This window comes from Hypomesus nipponensis, chromosome 2, assembly GCF_054491055.1.
Source record: "Hypomesus nipponensis isolate SF chromosome 2, ASM5449105v1, whole genome shotgun sequence".
NCBI classification, from domain to species: domain Eukaryota; kingdom Metazoa; phylum Chordata; class Actinopteri; order Osmeriformes; family Osmeridae; genus Hypomesus; species Hypomesus nipponensis.
Genome location: NC_140362.1, coordinates 14,966,472 through 14,983,709, shown reverse-complemented (window position 1 = coordinate 14,983,709; position 17,238 = coordinate 14,966,472). Strand labels below are relative to the sequence as shown.

At 48.5% G+C, this 17,238-nt stretch overlaps 1 protein-coding gene across 4 annotated transcripts in view; it reads right to left on the bottom strand.

The window, feature by feature from the left end:
* Nucleotides 1–17,238, bottom strand: part of vps13b (vacuolar protein sorting 13 homolog B) — a 226,534-nt gene that overhangs the window by 204,788 nt on the left and 4,508 nt on the right. For all 4 annotated transcript variants that reach the window (XM_084708357.1, XM_084708365.1, XM_084708349.1 and 1 more), the window contains one exon: nt 1,057–1,174. In XM_084708357.1, the coding sequence (XP_084564483.1) occupies nt 1,057–1,174 (118 nt within the window). The remainder of the gene's footprint in view (nt 1–1,056; nt 1,175–17,238) is intronic.

Genomic DNA, 17,238 nt, shown 5'->3' with positions numbered 1-17,238 from the left:
CTCCCTCTCTCCTTTCTTCCCCTCTTTCCCTTCCTCACTGCAAGGTGAGCTTTTCCATCACCGGGATTTTGAATGCCAGCTATTCTTTCTTTCATATTAACGTGTGTGCGTGCTAAAGAGGTTTTTATATATATATATATATATATATATATATATATATATATATATATATATATATATATATATATATATATATATATATATATATATATATATATATATATATATATATATATATATATATATATATATATATATATATATATATATATATATATATATATATTGTATATATTGTGTGTGAGGATTTCACTGAGATGTTGAGGTCATGCACACCCTCTCCCAAGAAAATCATCTCAAATCCTCCAGCCTAACATGTCACCCACTCTTCTAGAGACCTCTCCCATCTACTTAAATAGACCCTAAATAACTTGGGCCCTGTGAAGAAAAAAAAAAAAAAGAGAAAAAAAAAAAAGATTTATAAATACATGAATTACTTCTCATATTTTTAAAGAATTATATCAATCTCCTACAATAAGTTGTATTGCTTCCCCTGATGAGATTCTAAGTAAGCAAAACAAACATGTCATCAAAGTTCCGGCCCCACTTTTATCTGGAAGTGTTCTCTTCCCATTTCTGACTTACGCTTTCAGGAGGTGGTTGTCCACTGCTCTGCAGCAGTAGAACCTAAGCCTTCCTCTGACCGTCACCTCACAGGGCCTCTCCACGTAAACAGGCCCTGATCCCCCGTGGATAAAGTCCCTATAAATTAAGACCTGGCTCTTAAGAGCCATCTCCAGGCCCTCCTCAAACAAGGCCCCTCTTTGTGAGGTGTTGTAAAGTCCTGAGGGGCAGGGCTGGAATCCTTGCTGTGCTGCAGGAGGCATGTGGTCAAGTGGCCTTGCTGATAAGGCCTGCCAGTCAGTGATTCATCACTGAGGCCAAACTCCCACTCCCCTCTCAGCGCCTCCCACGGAGGCCTGCCGACTGTGGCCCGCTCTGCCCCTGAAGCAGGGGGGTAGAGTAGCCTCGCCGGCCCCGGGGCCCATCACTCACCTGGGGGTAGGTCGGGGTCGCTGGGGGCGGCCTGCTGGATGCGGCGGGGCTTGGCCAGGGCCTTGGAGCTCTCTGAGGCACTGCGGCTGGTGGAGCTGGAGCCGCTCTCGTGCTCATCCTGTCAACAAACAGACAGACAGAGAGGAACGACAGTGAGCAGGGGGTCAGACGCTCGACCACTACCCCAGAGGGATGGAGATGCGGGGTGCCTGGGGGGCACTTCCACACACCACAGAGCACCCCTCCCTGCTTTACAACCACCTCCTCTGGCTCCACAAACAAACTCTAGTGCCAGGGTGAGATTGGTGAAGGCCTCACCTCTCCTCCCTCCCTCCCCAATCCTCCTCCCCCTCCCTGGACCAGACCCTGTCAGCGACACCCAGTAACCAGCCTGAAAATGCCAGAGGGTGGACTGAGGTGGAGGAGGACTTCCCCACTGGAGATGAGCCTGAAGATAAACTAACTGAGCCAGGTTCTGGAGTTATTTATTGATTCTACTAGATGAGTGCCTAAGCCTACAGAAAGGGGGGGGGGGGGGGGGGGTTGAGGTGCAACAACAACAGTTTGGATGTGAGTGGAAACAGTGGGAGATGACGGGGGTCACTAGGACCGCCCGCTCTCTTCTATTAGCTTAGCACCACATCAAGGCCAGGGAGCTCGTTAAAACGTGTTAAAAGAAGGCAGACTTGTTAAAAGGAGGCAGGCGTTTTCGTACTTGATTTAGGCTGTTAAAATACAGTTTAAGTACTACAATACACTGATAAAAATGCAATCCCCCCCCCCCCCAAAGAAAAGAAAATGTAAGACTTTTCTTCTTTCACTACTTTTTATGGCTACGATGAGCCAAACTCAAAATAAACACAACACCAGAGCGGAAGTACCCTATCGGACTCTAACGCAGAAGAAAAACAACAAGAGCGAGGTGAGAGGAATATACAGAGCAGCGGGGCCAAGCGGCACTCTTAAATAGGACGCGTGTCCTCCCCTTTCCACTCCCACTTCCCCTATACCTGAGGTCCACGGAGGAAATTAGAGGTCAACAGAGGGGGGGGGGGGGGGGGTAAAAACGAAAGAGATGATCGCTAAAGTCCTCAAATAGAAAACCAGGGAGGAGGTTTGCAGCAGTGGCCCCCCTGTGGGGAGGGGGGGGGGGGGTCCCCAGCGGTGTTAACCCCCAGTATGGTATTGGTTAGGGTTTATCAGGCACTGGAACCTTCTCAGTGCAAAGGGAGAGGACGGAGCAGACAGCCCGCTGCAGAGCGGGGTCACATGTGGTTAGGGTTTAGGCCAGATCACAACGTCAGGGGCTCTGGAGTGGCCCTTATCCTCGCCAGAGTAAACAGGCAAGGTGGCAGAACGAAACACATTTGGCTTCTCCCTCAGCACCCCCCACCCCACCACCACCCCTCAACGTACACACACAGCAAGCGCAGACGCATGCATGTGCACGCGCGTGCGCACACACACACACACAACCTAAACTCACCTCTAACCCTGAAATCAGCATGGGATGATGGGCCTATACTTGTGTTGGGAACTGAAAATAACGTGGCCTAAATCACATTCATCTGAGACGCGGTTGCTCTCGGCAACGCTATTTTCTTCCGGTACATTGACATATAAATACGCCAGTACAGCCAAGCAAAAGCCTGGCAAAAAATATTTACACTAAGTTGTACGAGCCCTTCACGCCACGACCACCAATGCGAACAACTTTTTCCAGCAGAGAGACTGGGAGGGGAAAGGAGTGTGGGGGCGAGGGGAGGGCGAGGGGAGGGCGAGGGGAGGGCGAGGGGAGGGCGAGGGGGTAAACACACAGGAGGAATAACAAATACCTCATCAAGGTCCCGATTATGGAAATTGGCAATAATAAGAAATGGATTCTTCCTGATTGTGTTCACACTTCATTTGTGGACCTTCCATCACTTCAAACAGCGTCGTGGGCGGTGTTTACTGGGAACCAGTGAGCTGGTGCGGTGGGGGGTACAGTGGGGGGGGGGGGGGGCTCAGATGAGAGAGAGTTGATGAGGGGACACACTGACGTGCTGGGATGGTTTGTTGAAAGCTCCAGCCTACGACCCCCCCCCCCCTCCCCTACGCACACAGGCAGGAATGCGTGAGGGCAGTTCACTCTGGGCCCCGCCCACAGAGGCCTGGGCCGCCGTGTTTGGAGGAGGTGCAGTTAGGGGGTGTCATGCTTCCCTGCCCCTCTTCTGGGCTGGAAAAGGCCTTTCTGGGGATGGAGGTGTGGGGGGGGGGGGGTGGGTGAGGGTTCCCGGGAGTGGTGGGAGGGATTAACGCAGGCGGCCTCAGCTGCCAGGTCCAGGCGGGTAAGATGATCCCGGCCATGCCACTGTGAAGGCACTGGAGGCGGTGAGAGCAGGAGGAGGTTATGAATGGGTGGGTGTTGGGCTGGTGCCCTCGAGGCATGTCAACTCAGCTGCTGACCACATATGACAGCAGGGGGGGGGGGGAGAGAGAGAAGAGACAGGAGAGAGACAGGAGAGAAGAGACAGAAGAGAGACAGGAGAGAAGAGAGAGCAGAGACAGAAGAGAGAAAGAGAGAGAGAGAGAGAGAGAGAGAGAGAGAGAGAGAGAGAGAGAGAGAGAGAGAGAGAGAGAGAGAGAGAGAGAGAGAGAGAGAGAGAGAGAGAGAGAGAGAGAGAGAGAGAGAGAGAGAGAGAGAGAGAGAGAGAGAGAGAGAGAGAGAGAGAGAGAGAGAGAGACAGAAGAGAGAGAAGAGAGAGAGAGAAGGCCGGGGGAGGGGGGAGGGAGGCCAGGGTCCTGTGCCCCAGCCAGTGTGAGTGACAGGGGAGGGGGACCCCCTAGTCAGAGGGTAAGTAGGCACCTATTTGGGGTTAGGGCACAGGAAGGCCAGGCTGACCCCTCTCCCCTGCAGACGTCTGGCTCACAGGCAGGGAGCATGTAGCCTCTGTCTGGAGGGTCTGCTTGCCTCCACTACACACACACACACACACACACACAGTATATACTTGGGACACAAAGTGAATAATAAATAGGTCTTTACGACACCCATTATATCAATAAAATACACTTCAAGGTTACCCAACACAATTGGACACTTGTAAAGTGTGCTGAAATACTTGAACACTTGTCATCATTCCACGGCCATCGACTGTCATTTCCAAGGTTTTCCTTCCAACTCAAACAAAACAAGCAGCCACACTATTTGTTTTTATTGTCTAAAATACAACACTTCTGAAAAGTTAAATGCGACACACTGTAACCATTCCAATTACATTTCATGTGGGCAATTTCTCTTGTATTCTTACTCCCAAATTGCTCGGGCAATTTTTCAATTTCAGTAGTGAAGCTCAAAAGAGCTGCAGGAGGGCGGGTAGAGAGGGGAGCAGAGCTGCAAAAACAAAACATTTTTAAAACTGGTCAATTTCACACTGTTCCGGGGGATTAATGGCGGCATGCTGCAGAACGGCGCTGGGTAAACAACGTCTTGTTATTGTTGTCTTTCCTCCGGCAGTGCGCCTTGCGCTGCCCCACTTCAAAGCAGCACTCCTGGAGAGAGAGAGAGAGAGAGAGAGAGAGAGAGAGAGAGAGAGAGAGAGAGAGAGAGAGAGAGAGAGAGAGAGAGAGAGAGAGAGAGAGAGAGAGAGAGAGAGAGAGTGTCTGGGCGGTGGAGGCCGAACGCCCAAGGAGAGAGAAAATAAATGGGGGGGAAACCCGATAGGTTCTTATCTATAACAGACCCCCGCTCCCCTGGCAACTCTCCAGTCGCCCCACCCACCCACTCCCCCAGGTCTGACTCTGACACGTATAGGCCTCGTCAAGCACCCCCCCCCCTCCCTCCATGTCACGGCCCACTGAGACAAGTCCCTGGGGAAGGACAAGCAATCAGGCCTCTATACACACACACACACACACACCACACCACTCCCCCCCACACACATACAGACAGCCTCTCATTGCTTCAGAAAGCAGACCGTAAAACGGCTCTAAAACCTTAACCAGTCAGAAAACCAAAGAGCCATCTAGTTAACAAGCCAGCCAATCAGCCGGCCGGCCCCGTGTGAGTGTTGCTCCTGGAGAGAGGAGCTGAGAGGACACAAGGTGATCAGCACACATTATCACCTTCCAAACCAACCCTGCACACTGACACCAGCGCCCCCCCCCCTCCCCCTCAACACCAACACACCCCTGTTAAGACACCCCTGGTTCTCCTCCTCCTCCTCTCCTCTCCTCTCCTCTCGACCCCCCCCCCCCCCCCCCCATCTCAGGGTACTCCCTAATCAAGTCGTCCGTGTCCTGTCGTCATGGGGACGACACAGGGTCCGGGACAATGCCTTCCAGCTGGCAGAGGAGATGAAAGGCGGAGCTGCTGTTGGACACGTTCAGCGCTTGGGAAGGTGCCAGTCATCTGAAATGGTACGTGGCCGCTTCTTTCCCCACAGCGTCCCCTCCGGTGACGGGCCGGAGCTGACGGCTCCGTTGGAATGCGAGGGGGTTCATCTCAATTGACTCTAATTGCCTCCCCGTTCCCCCGCGAACGTATCCATCAGCTCAACTAGAAATTAGCTGCTAATGGTTTTTTAATGAAACTGAAACAAATGCAGAAAGTCGTTACCGTGTGATTAAAGACAGGGGGCTCATTTTCTCCCCCAAACAGAGGTGGGGGGGGGGGTGGAGGCTGGAGCTGAGGGACGCACTGAGGCTGAGGACGGGGCTGAGGACGGGGCTGAAGACGGGGTTGAGGATGAGGCTGGGGCTAAAGCTAGGGCTGAGGCAGACGCGAGAACTGAGGTTAGGGCTGGGGAAGGAGCTGGAGTAGAGGCTAGGGTTGAGGCGGGGGGGGAAGGGGGGGGGCTTGGGGCTGCCTGTCTCTCTGCCATGTTTCACACTGCTTCACCGTAAAGAGCTGACTCTACAAACACAGAAACGCAGCTGGAATCCATGGCAGATCGGTTGGATTAGGAGCAGAAATGAACTGAGATGAATATCTGGGAGAGGGACACTGAGTAATTATCTTACTGACAACAGCTCATTACTAAAATATGGAGGGTTTTTTTCTGCCCCGTCTCTCCCCCTCTCTCTTTCACTCTCTCCCTGAGAAATTACACCCAACTACTGGGATTGCAAGCACATGACCAATTGCGTTAATGAAATATTACAGTCTTGAAAAGTACACAGTGTGCTGCGTTAAGTGTTACAAATAGATCGCTGTATTCATTCGCAACATTTGTCCAAAGGAAAGTAGGGGGGGGTTGACCCTCCTTGGCTTCTGAAGAGCTGCTGCTGCTTATGGGAGAGCTATGATTACCAGGAAGCCAGCCTCTGTTATTGGCTGTTGAGCCTCATCATTTTGGGGAACTTAGGCCTAAATGGAGCATGTTCTCTCGTATGATTGAGAACGGCCACAGAAGCAGCCAATTCAGGCAGAATTCACAAGTTCAAATGGTGCTTCAAGAACCACACCATGGTGAGAGAAGAGACCAAAGGAACGAGGACCAAACTAGGAAAAAGTTCTGATCAAATCTCTCAACTTCCAACAAACTTTTCCTCTGAGGTAAACACACAAACAAACAAAAACCCGACTGGAACAAAGGCAAAGCATTAAAAAAAAAAAACTTGAAAACAAAAAAAATGATTTTCTTCCATAAAACCTTTTCCGAGCCAAATTTATTTTATAGAACCGCACGCCGCAACTGCACCAACTACTCAGCACATACTGTACGTGTTTGTGTGAGGCCCGCAGATAAACAACACAACCCTGACTTCAAACACTGCTTAGTAAAACCCTCCGAGCACGCTCAGATCTAGGCTTCACTCCCGAGCTTTTGTTTATTTCTTTGTACCCAACAGAATTATCTGTAATTTACGTCTTTTAAAAACCCTCATACCTAGAAAATGAGCTCGACCACTACAAAGGGCCAGTTTGCAGACGTCGTCCACGCTATCGTTCTAAAAGTGGTTCTGTTTACAAGCCTGGGCGATACCAGAAGTGTTACTAAGCACATTTTAGTCCTGCATAATGTTACAATGAAAGCACACTTGGTTAATTTTTCCAAACATGTGCTTCTTTCAGAAGCCTAGAAATAAAACATGTCCATTAAAAGGAAGTGAGAAGGTTCCAAGCCAAGTGCCAGAGGACAGCATAATTACTAAACTATTTCACTCTGGAACCCTCAGGAATCACAACGGTCGCTGGTGATGTCATAGTCAGCCGGCCGGCCAAGACTGCCTCGCCAGTGCCCAAGTCAAACTCGGTGTGTTTAATATCTGCTTCCAGCATGCCCAGAATAACAATAAAAACAAACAGACAGCCAGGTTATGGTCAGACTGTACTAAAGCCCAGGGAACAGGTTTCACCCTCTCCCACCCCCCCTCTCCCACCTTTCTTTCTCCCACCCCCCCCCTATCCCACCTTTCTCTCTCCCACCCTCTACCCCCCCTCTCCCTCTCTCCCTCCCACCTTTCTCTCTCCCACCCACCCTCTCCCTCTCTCCCACCCACCCACCCTCTCCCTCCTTCTTTCCCTCCCACCTTTCTCTCTCTCCTACTCCCCCGTCCCCCTCTCCCTTTCTCCTCTCTCCCTTGCCTCCACTCTCTCTCTCCAGTAGTTTGTCATGAAAGGGAACATCATTCCTACAGGCTCTGCGAGCTGGCTACCCCGAGAAGCTGTGCAGATGTTTCAACATGGGAAGGTGATAAAATGAGTCAGAGATGAGGCCCAGCTGGAGAGGTTTCAGAGTACAGGGAGCTCAGTCGGGCCCCAAACACATCAGTCTGATCCAGGCCTTAACCGTCTCAAAGAGAAGGCCTACGCTTAGCTCATCTCGTCCTATGGACATGGGACCTAGCGGGCGCGGGGGAGTTTTCATGTTCGGCCGATTTGCATGCATCATAAGAGGCGTCTTGCATGTGTATGGTACGGTAGCCAACAGTGCTCCACTTAGTGTGCATAATTCTCAATAAGTCGGACTTAAACTAAATCTCATATTTAGGGTATTCATGCATAAAAGCTGTGTTACAAAATGCAGTTGTTTTTTTTTTGTTTTGTTTTTTTTACATCTCTGCAGGGATACAGTTGTACAACACAGACCAGAAGTGCCTATGGGTCAGATAGGTTCTTATCTGTCCACTGTGCTTCTGAGTCCAACTGGTAAGCCAAACAAAGCAACGTCAAAGCGTGTGAGATCCCTGCTCTTGAACTCAAGTCAAGTGGGCTTTGTTTCCACAGTAATATTAGCCGAGAGACCCTCTACAGAACTTTTTACACTGGAACTGTTTACTTTAAAACAGAGAAGAGAAACCGCGATCAGTGAATGATAATGACAGTCGCTGTCTTGATGAAGGATAGAGAACAGAGGGAGAGAGAGAGAGAGAAAGAGACAGGGAGACAGAGGGAGCTGGAGATGCGTAAAAAGAAAAGGGGTGAGGGGGGGGGGGGGACGAAAGAGAGTGGGAGAGAATGGGAAAGAGTGAGAAACGGTTCCTAATTTAGATCAGAGGAGTTCTGGTTTTTCAGATGTCTGCATCAGCTAACCACAGGCCCAGACTGAGCATGTGAGGCATCCTGGCAGCCCTGGTAAAGCTACCCCCCGAACGCTAATAACTGCAATGTGCTAGCTGCAATAAAGCACTCCACACGGCCGGCCAGACACACACACACACACGCACACACACATACCAAAATGGGAAAATCCCAAACCACAGATTTTAATTGGAACCGTTCATTGATTTGTAATAATTCTGGATCAGGTCTCAAGACAGGCTGCAGTTGGTAACTGGCGTTGGTGGTTGATTCTCTCTCTCCACTTCAGGCCCTCACGATGGCATTCAAAAACCCTCGGGAAATATAAATCTATATTGGGTCACTTACAATAAACATCGTCAAACTGTATTTTAGGCTCCTGATCTCTGAAGCTGCCTATGCACTTAAAACAGATTGACCATTCTTTTTTTCTTTTTTTTTTTTTTCCTTTCAAGTACATCTGACATTCCACAGCAGCCTGTCTTGGAGACATGAGTAGGTTCTTGTAAGATCTGGGGGGGGGGGGGGGAGTTATGCTTATGACTAGCATCTCTCCCATCATCTGTCACAGGTTGAATCCCAGCAGATAGTGTCTGGGCCCCATCACCTCCACACTGCATTAGGTACATGATACAAGACATGAGCACACGCTAAGTGGTGTTAGCCGCCGCCGCCTCACAGAGCAGCACAAGTGGTGGTCCAGGGGCCTTCTGACAACTTAATTGCACACGTGAGGTGCAGCTGGGAGCAGCGCACCAGCGCTTTCTGATGCAGAGCGAAGACATTCTAGAACACTGCCCGAAGATTCCGGATTCGCTTTCCGAGATTGATGGCGCGCGGAGGGGGTTCCGAATCCCACAAGGTGTCGGACAGTAAAACGGGTTGCAAATATTTGCAGCCGAGAGAGAGAGAGAGAGAGAGCTGTCCAGGGGCGGTTCCTCAAAAGGCGGCTGCCAAAACGGCTCGACAGAAACAGATAACATGCGGCTTAGTGAACACCTTTGAGCATCATGTCAATATCAATCAGGCGTCTACCGACACAAACCCCACACCCGATTGAACTTCCAGAGAGGAGCACACTGCTGGAATGCCAAGAGCACACCCCGGTATCCCTCTCCAGGCTTCACACCCATCCCCTCTCCCTGTCATTGCCTTTATCAGCCTAATCAGAGCCGACAGGTTTCATGTATTGGATGAGTATTGGATGAATCATCCACTACAGCAATAAAGCCGAGCCCTCCCTCTGCTCCCCCCTGTGCCTTCCCCTGCATCTCTCTTGACAAGCAACCCACAGCGGAGAGGAAAACACCCCATCCACTGTCAGCTGGAAATTATAACTGTCTCAGAGTTTAGCAAAAAAACAAAGAAAAAAAGATTTAAGCAATTACGCCGTAATTATAACACGTGTAAATTCTTATCATGTTGGTAATTTTAAGAAGCAATGTGGTCAGTGTCAAGCAGGCGATACTCTTCTTGAAGTACAGCGTGTTTATTATCCTTTGAGCTAACCATACGGCTTCAGGATCCTTCTCTCGCTTGCGCGCGCGCCCGCCAACCCCCTGAAGAGTGACACGGCGGGCAATTATTCATACTACATTCTTCTTCTCTTACCCCCGCACATCAGAGAGAGCGGTTCTGACGGGGCCGGGAGAAAAGCAAACACTACCATCGCCGGAGCACTCGGAGGCAAGAGGATCCTGACACACAAAAACACAACGCAAAGCCCATGTGAAAGGACGCGGTGGAAAGTCTCGGGCGCTCGCCGAGGGCGCTCTCTCTCTCTACGCCCACGTAGCACATAAAACAGCCTTGACGTGCTTCTGTTGGATTTTTGTATTAAATCAATGCTTAAGACCAAACGGCACTGCTACTGGCCTTTCATGCGGCCCTTGTTTTATTGGTTAGAGCATGTCATGCCTTATATGGCGTCATTATTTCTATAATAAGACTGGAATTATTCATAGGTCACAGGGGTGAGGGTCTGCTAAATGGAGCACACACTCACCCTGAGACATAAAACACAGACCACCCACGGTTTGTGTAGCGTAGAGCCACACAAACCCACCTTTCTCCACGGAGGAATTACACACGGGGGCTCCCATGTTACTGAGTTACTCCTGTAAAGTGCTCTTTTTTCATCTGAGGGAAACATGGCAAAAACCTCTCTGAAAGTGGTAGCTAATGGGGGGATGACAGAGAGAGGGGGCATAGGCGGAGGAGGAGACAGAGGGAGACAGAGAGCGAGAGAGATAGAGAGAGAAAGAGAAAGGAGAGAGAGACACCGAGAGAGAGCAAGAGAGAAAAATGAGAGGGAGAGAAGTCTAGAGAAATAAAGCAACATTCCAGCCAGTTCTATTGAAAGATCTGCTTTCAAGCTTAAGTGATCTTAAGTAAAAATATCACTATGCATTGCATTTTAAATTAAACAGTCTATAGACACTCAGGTATCACAAAACATTAGGTTAACTAAACATTCCATTAACTATCATCAAACAAACATTATAAACATTCACCCAACGATACAATAACCCCAACGCTAACTAGAATATATGAACAGTTTTGCAGCTAATAGATTCACCATCTGTAGATGATCTATAGAGGCCACAAAAATCATCAAAGTCAAGTGCTGAAGAAATAGCAGTGGTTGAGGTAAGAAAAAACTGGTTCTTAAAATGCAATACAATCTCCTAGCGGAATTTCGGGGCTAACGGGGTTCGTAGCAGCAGTGTTAGCATTGGAGATTAGGGTTAGCGTTTGAGGCAAGCTAATTGCTAATAGCTGCCACTGGCCGCCTTGTGGTCGGGATAGCCTCGGGAGTGGGATTAGCGTAGCGTAGCGGGAACATCCTGTCCAGAGCGTATCGATCACCGGCTTACTCAGCGGACACAGGAAGTAGAAGGTTTAGCCTCTTCCTGTGTCTGAGGTCTGGCGGAGCAGAGGAGTTAACCTCAGACTCCAGTGTTCCAGAGAAGGGAACACTGGTCTAAACCACACTGCCGGGTAACTACTCAGACCGGCTGACTCACGGGCAGGAAGGGGCCTGAGCAGTAGGCTTCTGGGGTGACACACTGGGCCCTCCCTGCTCCACAGATGCTTCAAATCAAAACTCGAATCAGAGACGGAGACCAGCGCAGTCGGCAATGATATAATATACTACTCCACGGCTAAACTTAGGCCTAATTACTGTGTGACTGTGCTGCAGAATGGATGACAGCTCCAGACAAACAGATGGCACCAATAAAAAAGACATGACAGCGGTATGGTACAGACAACGTGCTGCAGCCAGGCGAGTTTGGAGCACTCATCAGCGCCACTTAAACCAGTAAAAAAGGTCCAAGGTCAAGAATAGCATGCACGATTCTGGCGGGCAATACCGTGCAACTCCCAATGTATAAGCAAAGAATACGAATATTTGTTCAACGAAGGGTTCAAACCATCCAAATCTGATGACGCACAAATGTGAAACAAAAGTCGCCGTCGCACCGAAACAATGCCTCCCCCGTCTGGGAGAGCGCGAGCACAGACCCTGTTGAGTGTGGGTGACCCCCGGGGTCTGGATCCCAACTCGGCGTTATGGTGTGGCATGTCTCAACTGTGATCAAACACTCACCTTTAACGTTGACGAACTCGCTGGGAAAATATACAAGCCTGTGTTTTTCCAGGGCGTCCATATGGGGCCCGTCGAGAGCGTGGCAGGTCGGGGTGACGGGGGCAGCGGGGTGACGTGAAACAAACAGTGGCTGTGGGCGCCCGCCAGAGTTTACCTGAAGTCCTACCACAGTGTAAACACCTTTCAGCTACACTTTCCTTCCGACCTCACACCCGGACTGGGCTCTCCCAGTGCTACAGCTCAGCTCACATGCATGCAAACACACACTGGGTTACCCTCAATAACCGACAAGACCACACCTGGGCACATAAAGTATGCCCATTAGACAAGACGAGCTACAGTTGTGATGTTGAAAAGCCACGCCTTTGTCAGTCACATGGCAAAATAAAATATATTTTCCCTCCAGTGACTGAATTTCATCCAGTGCCCTGGAATATGGCAGGTTTTAAAGGGTTTCTCTCGCCGTCTCTCTCTCTCTCCCCCCTTCTCTCTCTCTTCCCCCCCCCCCCCCCCCCGTCTCCTCTCGGGGGATCATAAGAGAAAGATAAATCCTAAAAAGCTGCATGTCTCCTCTCTGCCCCCGCGCTCAGGAAGACAGAGCCATGCAGAGCTGCTGATCACAAGGATTTATGGAGGAATCTCTGTAAGCCATTTGCTCCCTGCAAGCTGGGGAATCAAAGGCGAGATTTCCGGATGGCATTGGGACAGAGATTATCCAGTTTGTGTTATCTGATTACAAACTTCCCTGGGCTGTTTTGTTTTACAGGCTCAACTTTTCCCTTTTGTGTTTCTTTACTGCTCCGACCGGCATGGGCAAAGACGGGCTGTCCCATCCACCGCGCCGGCCTGGTCTGGGCCGTACCCTGGCTGGCCAGCTGTGCAGGCCATCCCTGAACAGCACACACAGACCTGCAGGATGCACGGTCACCTGTGCAGGTCACCAGCATGCTTAGGCTAATAATGACTAAGCGTTTTAGTCCCGCTGATTACCAGCCATTCACTTGACAAAATGACACGTTAAAAAAGGTAGACCGGATCTAATTGCTGAACATTAAAAACTACCACAGCCAAGTACTACAAGGCCATGTTTCCAGTAATGTTGGGAGCTAGTAATGACTACGCAATAACCGTTACCATATGGCGCCATTACCAAGTAAACATCGGTACATGTTTACAGACTGTCGACTGTACGGCACGGAACGACCAACAGCTTTGCGCAAAATCGGTGCACAGCTGAAGCAGTCAGTGACCAGTCTTGACAGACGGAAGCAGAGAGCCGCCCGGGCGGCTCTGACCGCCAGAGCGGTGGGTTGTGGGATGTGCTCCCCCGCCCCCCTGGGCGGGTAACCACAGATGCTACTACAGTAGCATCCAGAGCACAGCGGCTCCTATTAGGGCCGACAGCTCTGGAACCGGAGTCACGTGGCGCGAGACCAGACCGCTTTGGTATCTGATAGGGCTGCCACTCTGGGTTCCTCCAGAAGCTATAGGTTTGTCTGTCAGAGTAATGAGCCAAGTTAGACAATCATCTGGAAGTTAGAGAGGGGCAGCCTGTTGGACGTTGGGGGGGGGGAGCCTGGAATCAACTTGAGCTTTCCCCTGGTGGATCTGGTGGAATTACATCTTGGGTTTTGAGAAATGTTTAAAATGAAGAAAGAAGAAAAAAAAGCGTCCTAATTCACATGTATTACCCATTATTTAGAAGCAATGAGGTTGCGAAGGCCCTAAAAATAGTTAGGAAGGAATCTGCAGAAGAAAGGCCTGGTGAACGAATGCCAAACCAACAAGTCTTCGAGGCACCTCCCCAAGTCATCTTGAGGCAACGCATCAATCAGAAACTCCACATCAGGGGCGAATCCACTCAGCGGCCATAAAACTGCAGATCAAGCTGTGTGTTGCGCCAAAACCAGAGAGACCTCCTCGCTAAACCAGCCCTTATCTTTGTCTCGTAAAAAGAAAGAAAGAAAGAAAAGAAAAAGAAAAAGGCAGAGCGCCTCAGTGTTATTACCCCCCTAACTGCTGTCCAGTTTCTCTCCCGTCTTTTCTGATCACGCCTCGTCTTCAACATCTGGTGCCGTTTAGGAGGACGTGAAAAAATGTCCCCAATTTCTCGGCATTACATCTCCTCCCCTGGCTGTTAACTCTTTCATTAAGGCGTTCGGCTCGGAGCTGCCAAACACTCGTGCTTATGTGCTGCAACAACCAGCGGAGAACACCAGAGGCCTCTTAAAAAACACCCACCACCACAAGCTCCGGGGGAATCTTTTCTCTTTCTCCGCAAAATATTTAATCCGTTTAACTGGGGAAGAAAGTGTAAAGGCTTGAGGGCAGATCATGGTGTATATGGGCAGAGTCTTTTTCAACTTTTATGGAAGCCAAGCTGCAGTGTTTAAAGCCAAATGTGCATCACAACCACAAACGGGCCAGCTAAACTCTCCCAACACACACGAATACTCCTCAGAAGCTGAAAGAACACTTGGGCTAAAGCTCTCTGCTTTCAGTGCAAGACTTGTTTAAGGATGCTGAGGGTAACTTTCCCTGGCCGGCTAATTGCTATCAAAGTGGTTTAAGTAAAGCCTGTGCCTTAAATAGCCTTGCAATCGTTCATGCTGAAATGTACTCGGCTGGTTGGGTACAATGGACCAGATCAGGGTATTCAATGGGGTCCTTACAAGGGCTATCATTAACTAAGGTTTCTATAGGGTCCCATAAGCACATGACAGATTTAAGGTCACCGTTTCATCTCCACATTTCATGACTATTTCAGGTTCCTTTCTAATGCTCGGTTCCTTTCTAATGTACAGTGAGCACAGATCAAACGGATCACTTAGCCTATATCAAATAACTTCACTGAGACGTATGGCCACTGACATAAAGATTTCTGAGAGCCGTTCAAAAGACTGCGCTAGACAACTTTCAAGTAGACTGCTGCAAACTCTTTCATCCCCATGACCAATCTCCTGTTAGATATTGTGAGCTGTTGGGCAGAAACCATGGCTTAGTGTGATTTCACATGAGCATGTCTACTCTAATAATTCACATCATACATGAACCCCCCACCACTGACGTGACCAAAATGAAAAAGAACACATTGAAGAGATAGACAGTAAGGACCACAGTAGGCCTCATGTATGTGAACTCATATGTTATTGATGATAAAAGGAAGGAAGGCTCTTCCATTGAAGAAAAGTTGAAAATACATTGATGAATTAATTCCATCCAATAACTTCAGGCTCTGGTTTGCATGTGTTTCACGACTCTGTACAAGTATTGCTCCAAGGTCCTGCAATGATTTTGACATGCAGCAAGGCAAAAATTATTCAAGGCATTATAGGACTTCCTAAAACAGCTTTTCACAAGTTACAGAGGTACGTTTAACTGCTGATGACTGAAAAGGGTGTAACATACACCCAAAAAAAAAAGCTGGTTTTTTTTTCCCCAATGGTAGCCATATTTCTGCACCAAAAGTCCTTTTTGAAGCCTATTTTAAGTAATTACACTGTCAGCAGCAGCTGTAATCTCAAACTCCTGCTAAACGCCCAAATTTCCACATTTGACTGGAAACTATAATTGTGTGCTTGCTTGGTGCTTAGCAGATGGTCTCTCCGGCAATTTGAATATCCTAATATTACCAAGTTCCTCTCTCTGGAGGAAATAGGAACATTAAAAGCTCTGAATAATTCCTCTCAAATTACACAATCCTTAATGAACTTCTAAAGGTACACGGATGTTGTTTCAGGCAAGCAGTCATGCTTTAACTGTAATTATGAAAACAAATCATATTAATGATATCATTTATCATTTCCACACTCTGGCCACATGAGGCCTACCCCTGTGTTTCCGCCTCCAAGAAAAAATACCTAATCTACAAAATGTAAGTGTAAGATTTTCCATACACAGTTGAACGTTTTCATCCTTGAGAGAGAGAGGGAAAAAATCTAAACCAGTAGGCCCATTTCCAAATCACTTAAAAGCCTTGAGGGGGACCGCTATGACCTAAGTTTAACATAAGCCTCTTCCAAACTCCCTGAAACTCTGGGATAGGACCTGATTAAAGCTGGATCTGGGCCTGGAGTGTAAACGTTTGGGATCTCAGACCACCTGAGAAATCAGGTTTCTTCTGGGAAAGAAGGAGGAGGACCAGAAGCAGTCACTTCCGAGCAAAATCCCACAAAAGAAAACCCTGAACAACAGTGGTCATGCCACCCTCAGCTGTGCCTCACTAAAGATAAGATGTGGGGAGAAACGGTATTTCAAAATACATGTAATGTCATATAATAATATTGTAAATGATAAGCACATTTCACAAGTCTTTCACAAGAATGAGAAAGCCGCCTCCGGTTTCTTGGCCTGAGAACTGACGGAGCTTGGAGGCCCCCCCTGCCTCCAGCCCGCCCCCTCAGATAGGAAAGAAGTGTACAGGCTCATTTAAATTCCTCCTGCTTGGACTCCTGTTGTAAGCCTGGCCTCACTCCAAATTGTGTCTCTTGGGTGTACATACCATTGAATAATTTGTCCAAACGTCATTTGCAATTTTCCAAAAATCCTTTCTTGACCGGGAACCTTTCGAAAACATCTGTAACAAATACTTGTTTTGAGAATATACCAGAGTACATTACACTGCTGGTACCTTGTGACCCTAAACTGAGCACAGAGCATAAAAAGCAAGTTAGAATTTCCATAGGGCTGGTAATTTGATCGTCTGAGCAGTAGCCATCTGCATAGTATGATATTTACCATTAGTTCTGGGCTGCTCAAGCTCATGTGTTACAAATCTTTTGCCGCAGTCTATATAATTAGCTGTAATTGACTTCCCTTGAAAAGTGTTTCTTCTGGGACATCTGGCCTTGAAACTTCCACCTTCTTATACAAGCCAGCTCTGAGCCTCTCTCTTTGCTAACTGCATGGGTGGCATCAGCAGAACCAGACGAATAAAATATCTTTCATACTCCTTTTTCTCCCAAATGAAAATATTTATACCCAAACCTAAATAAAATAATACAAACATTTATCTTTAGATTGCCCTTATGATATTGTGAAGTAGCTCAATAATTGTCATCTACAA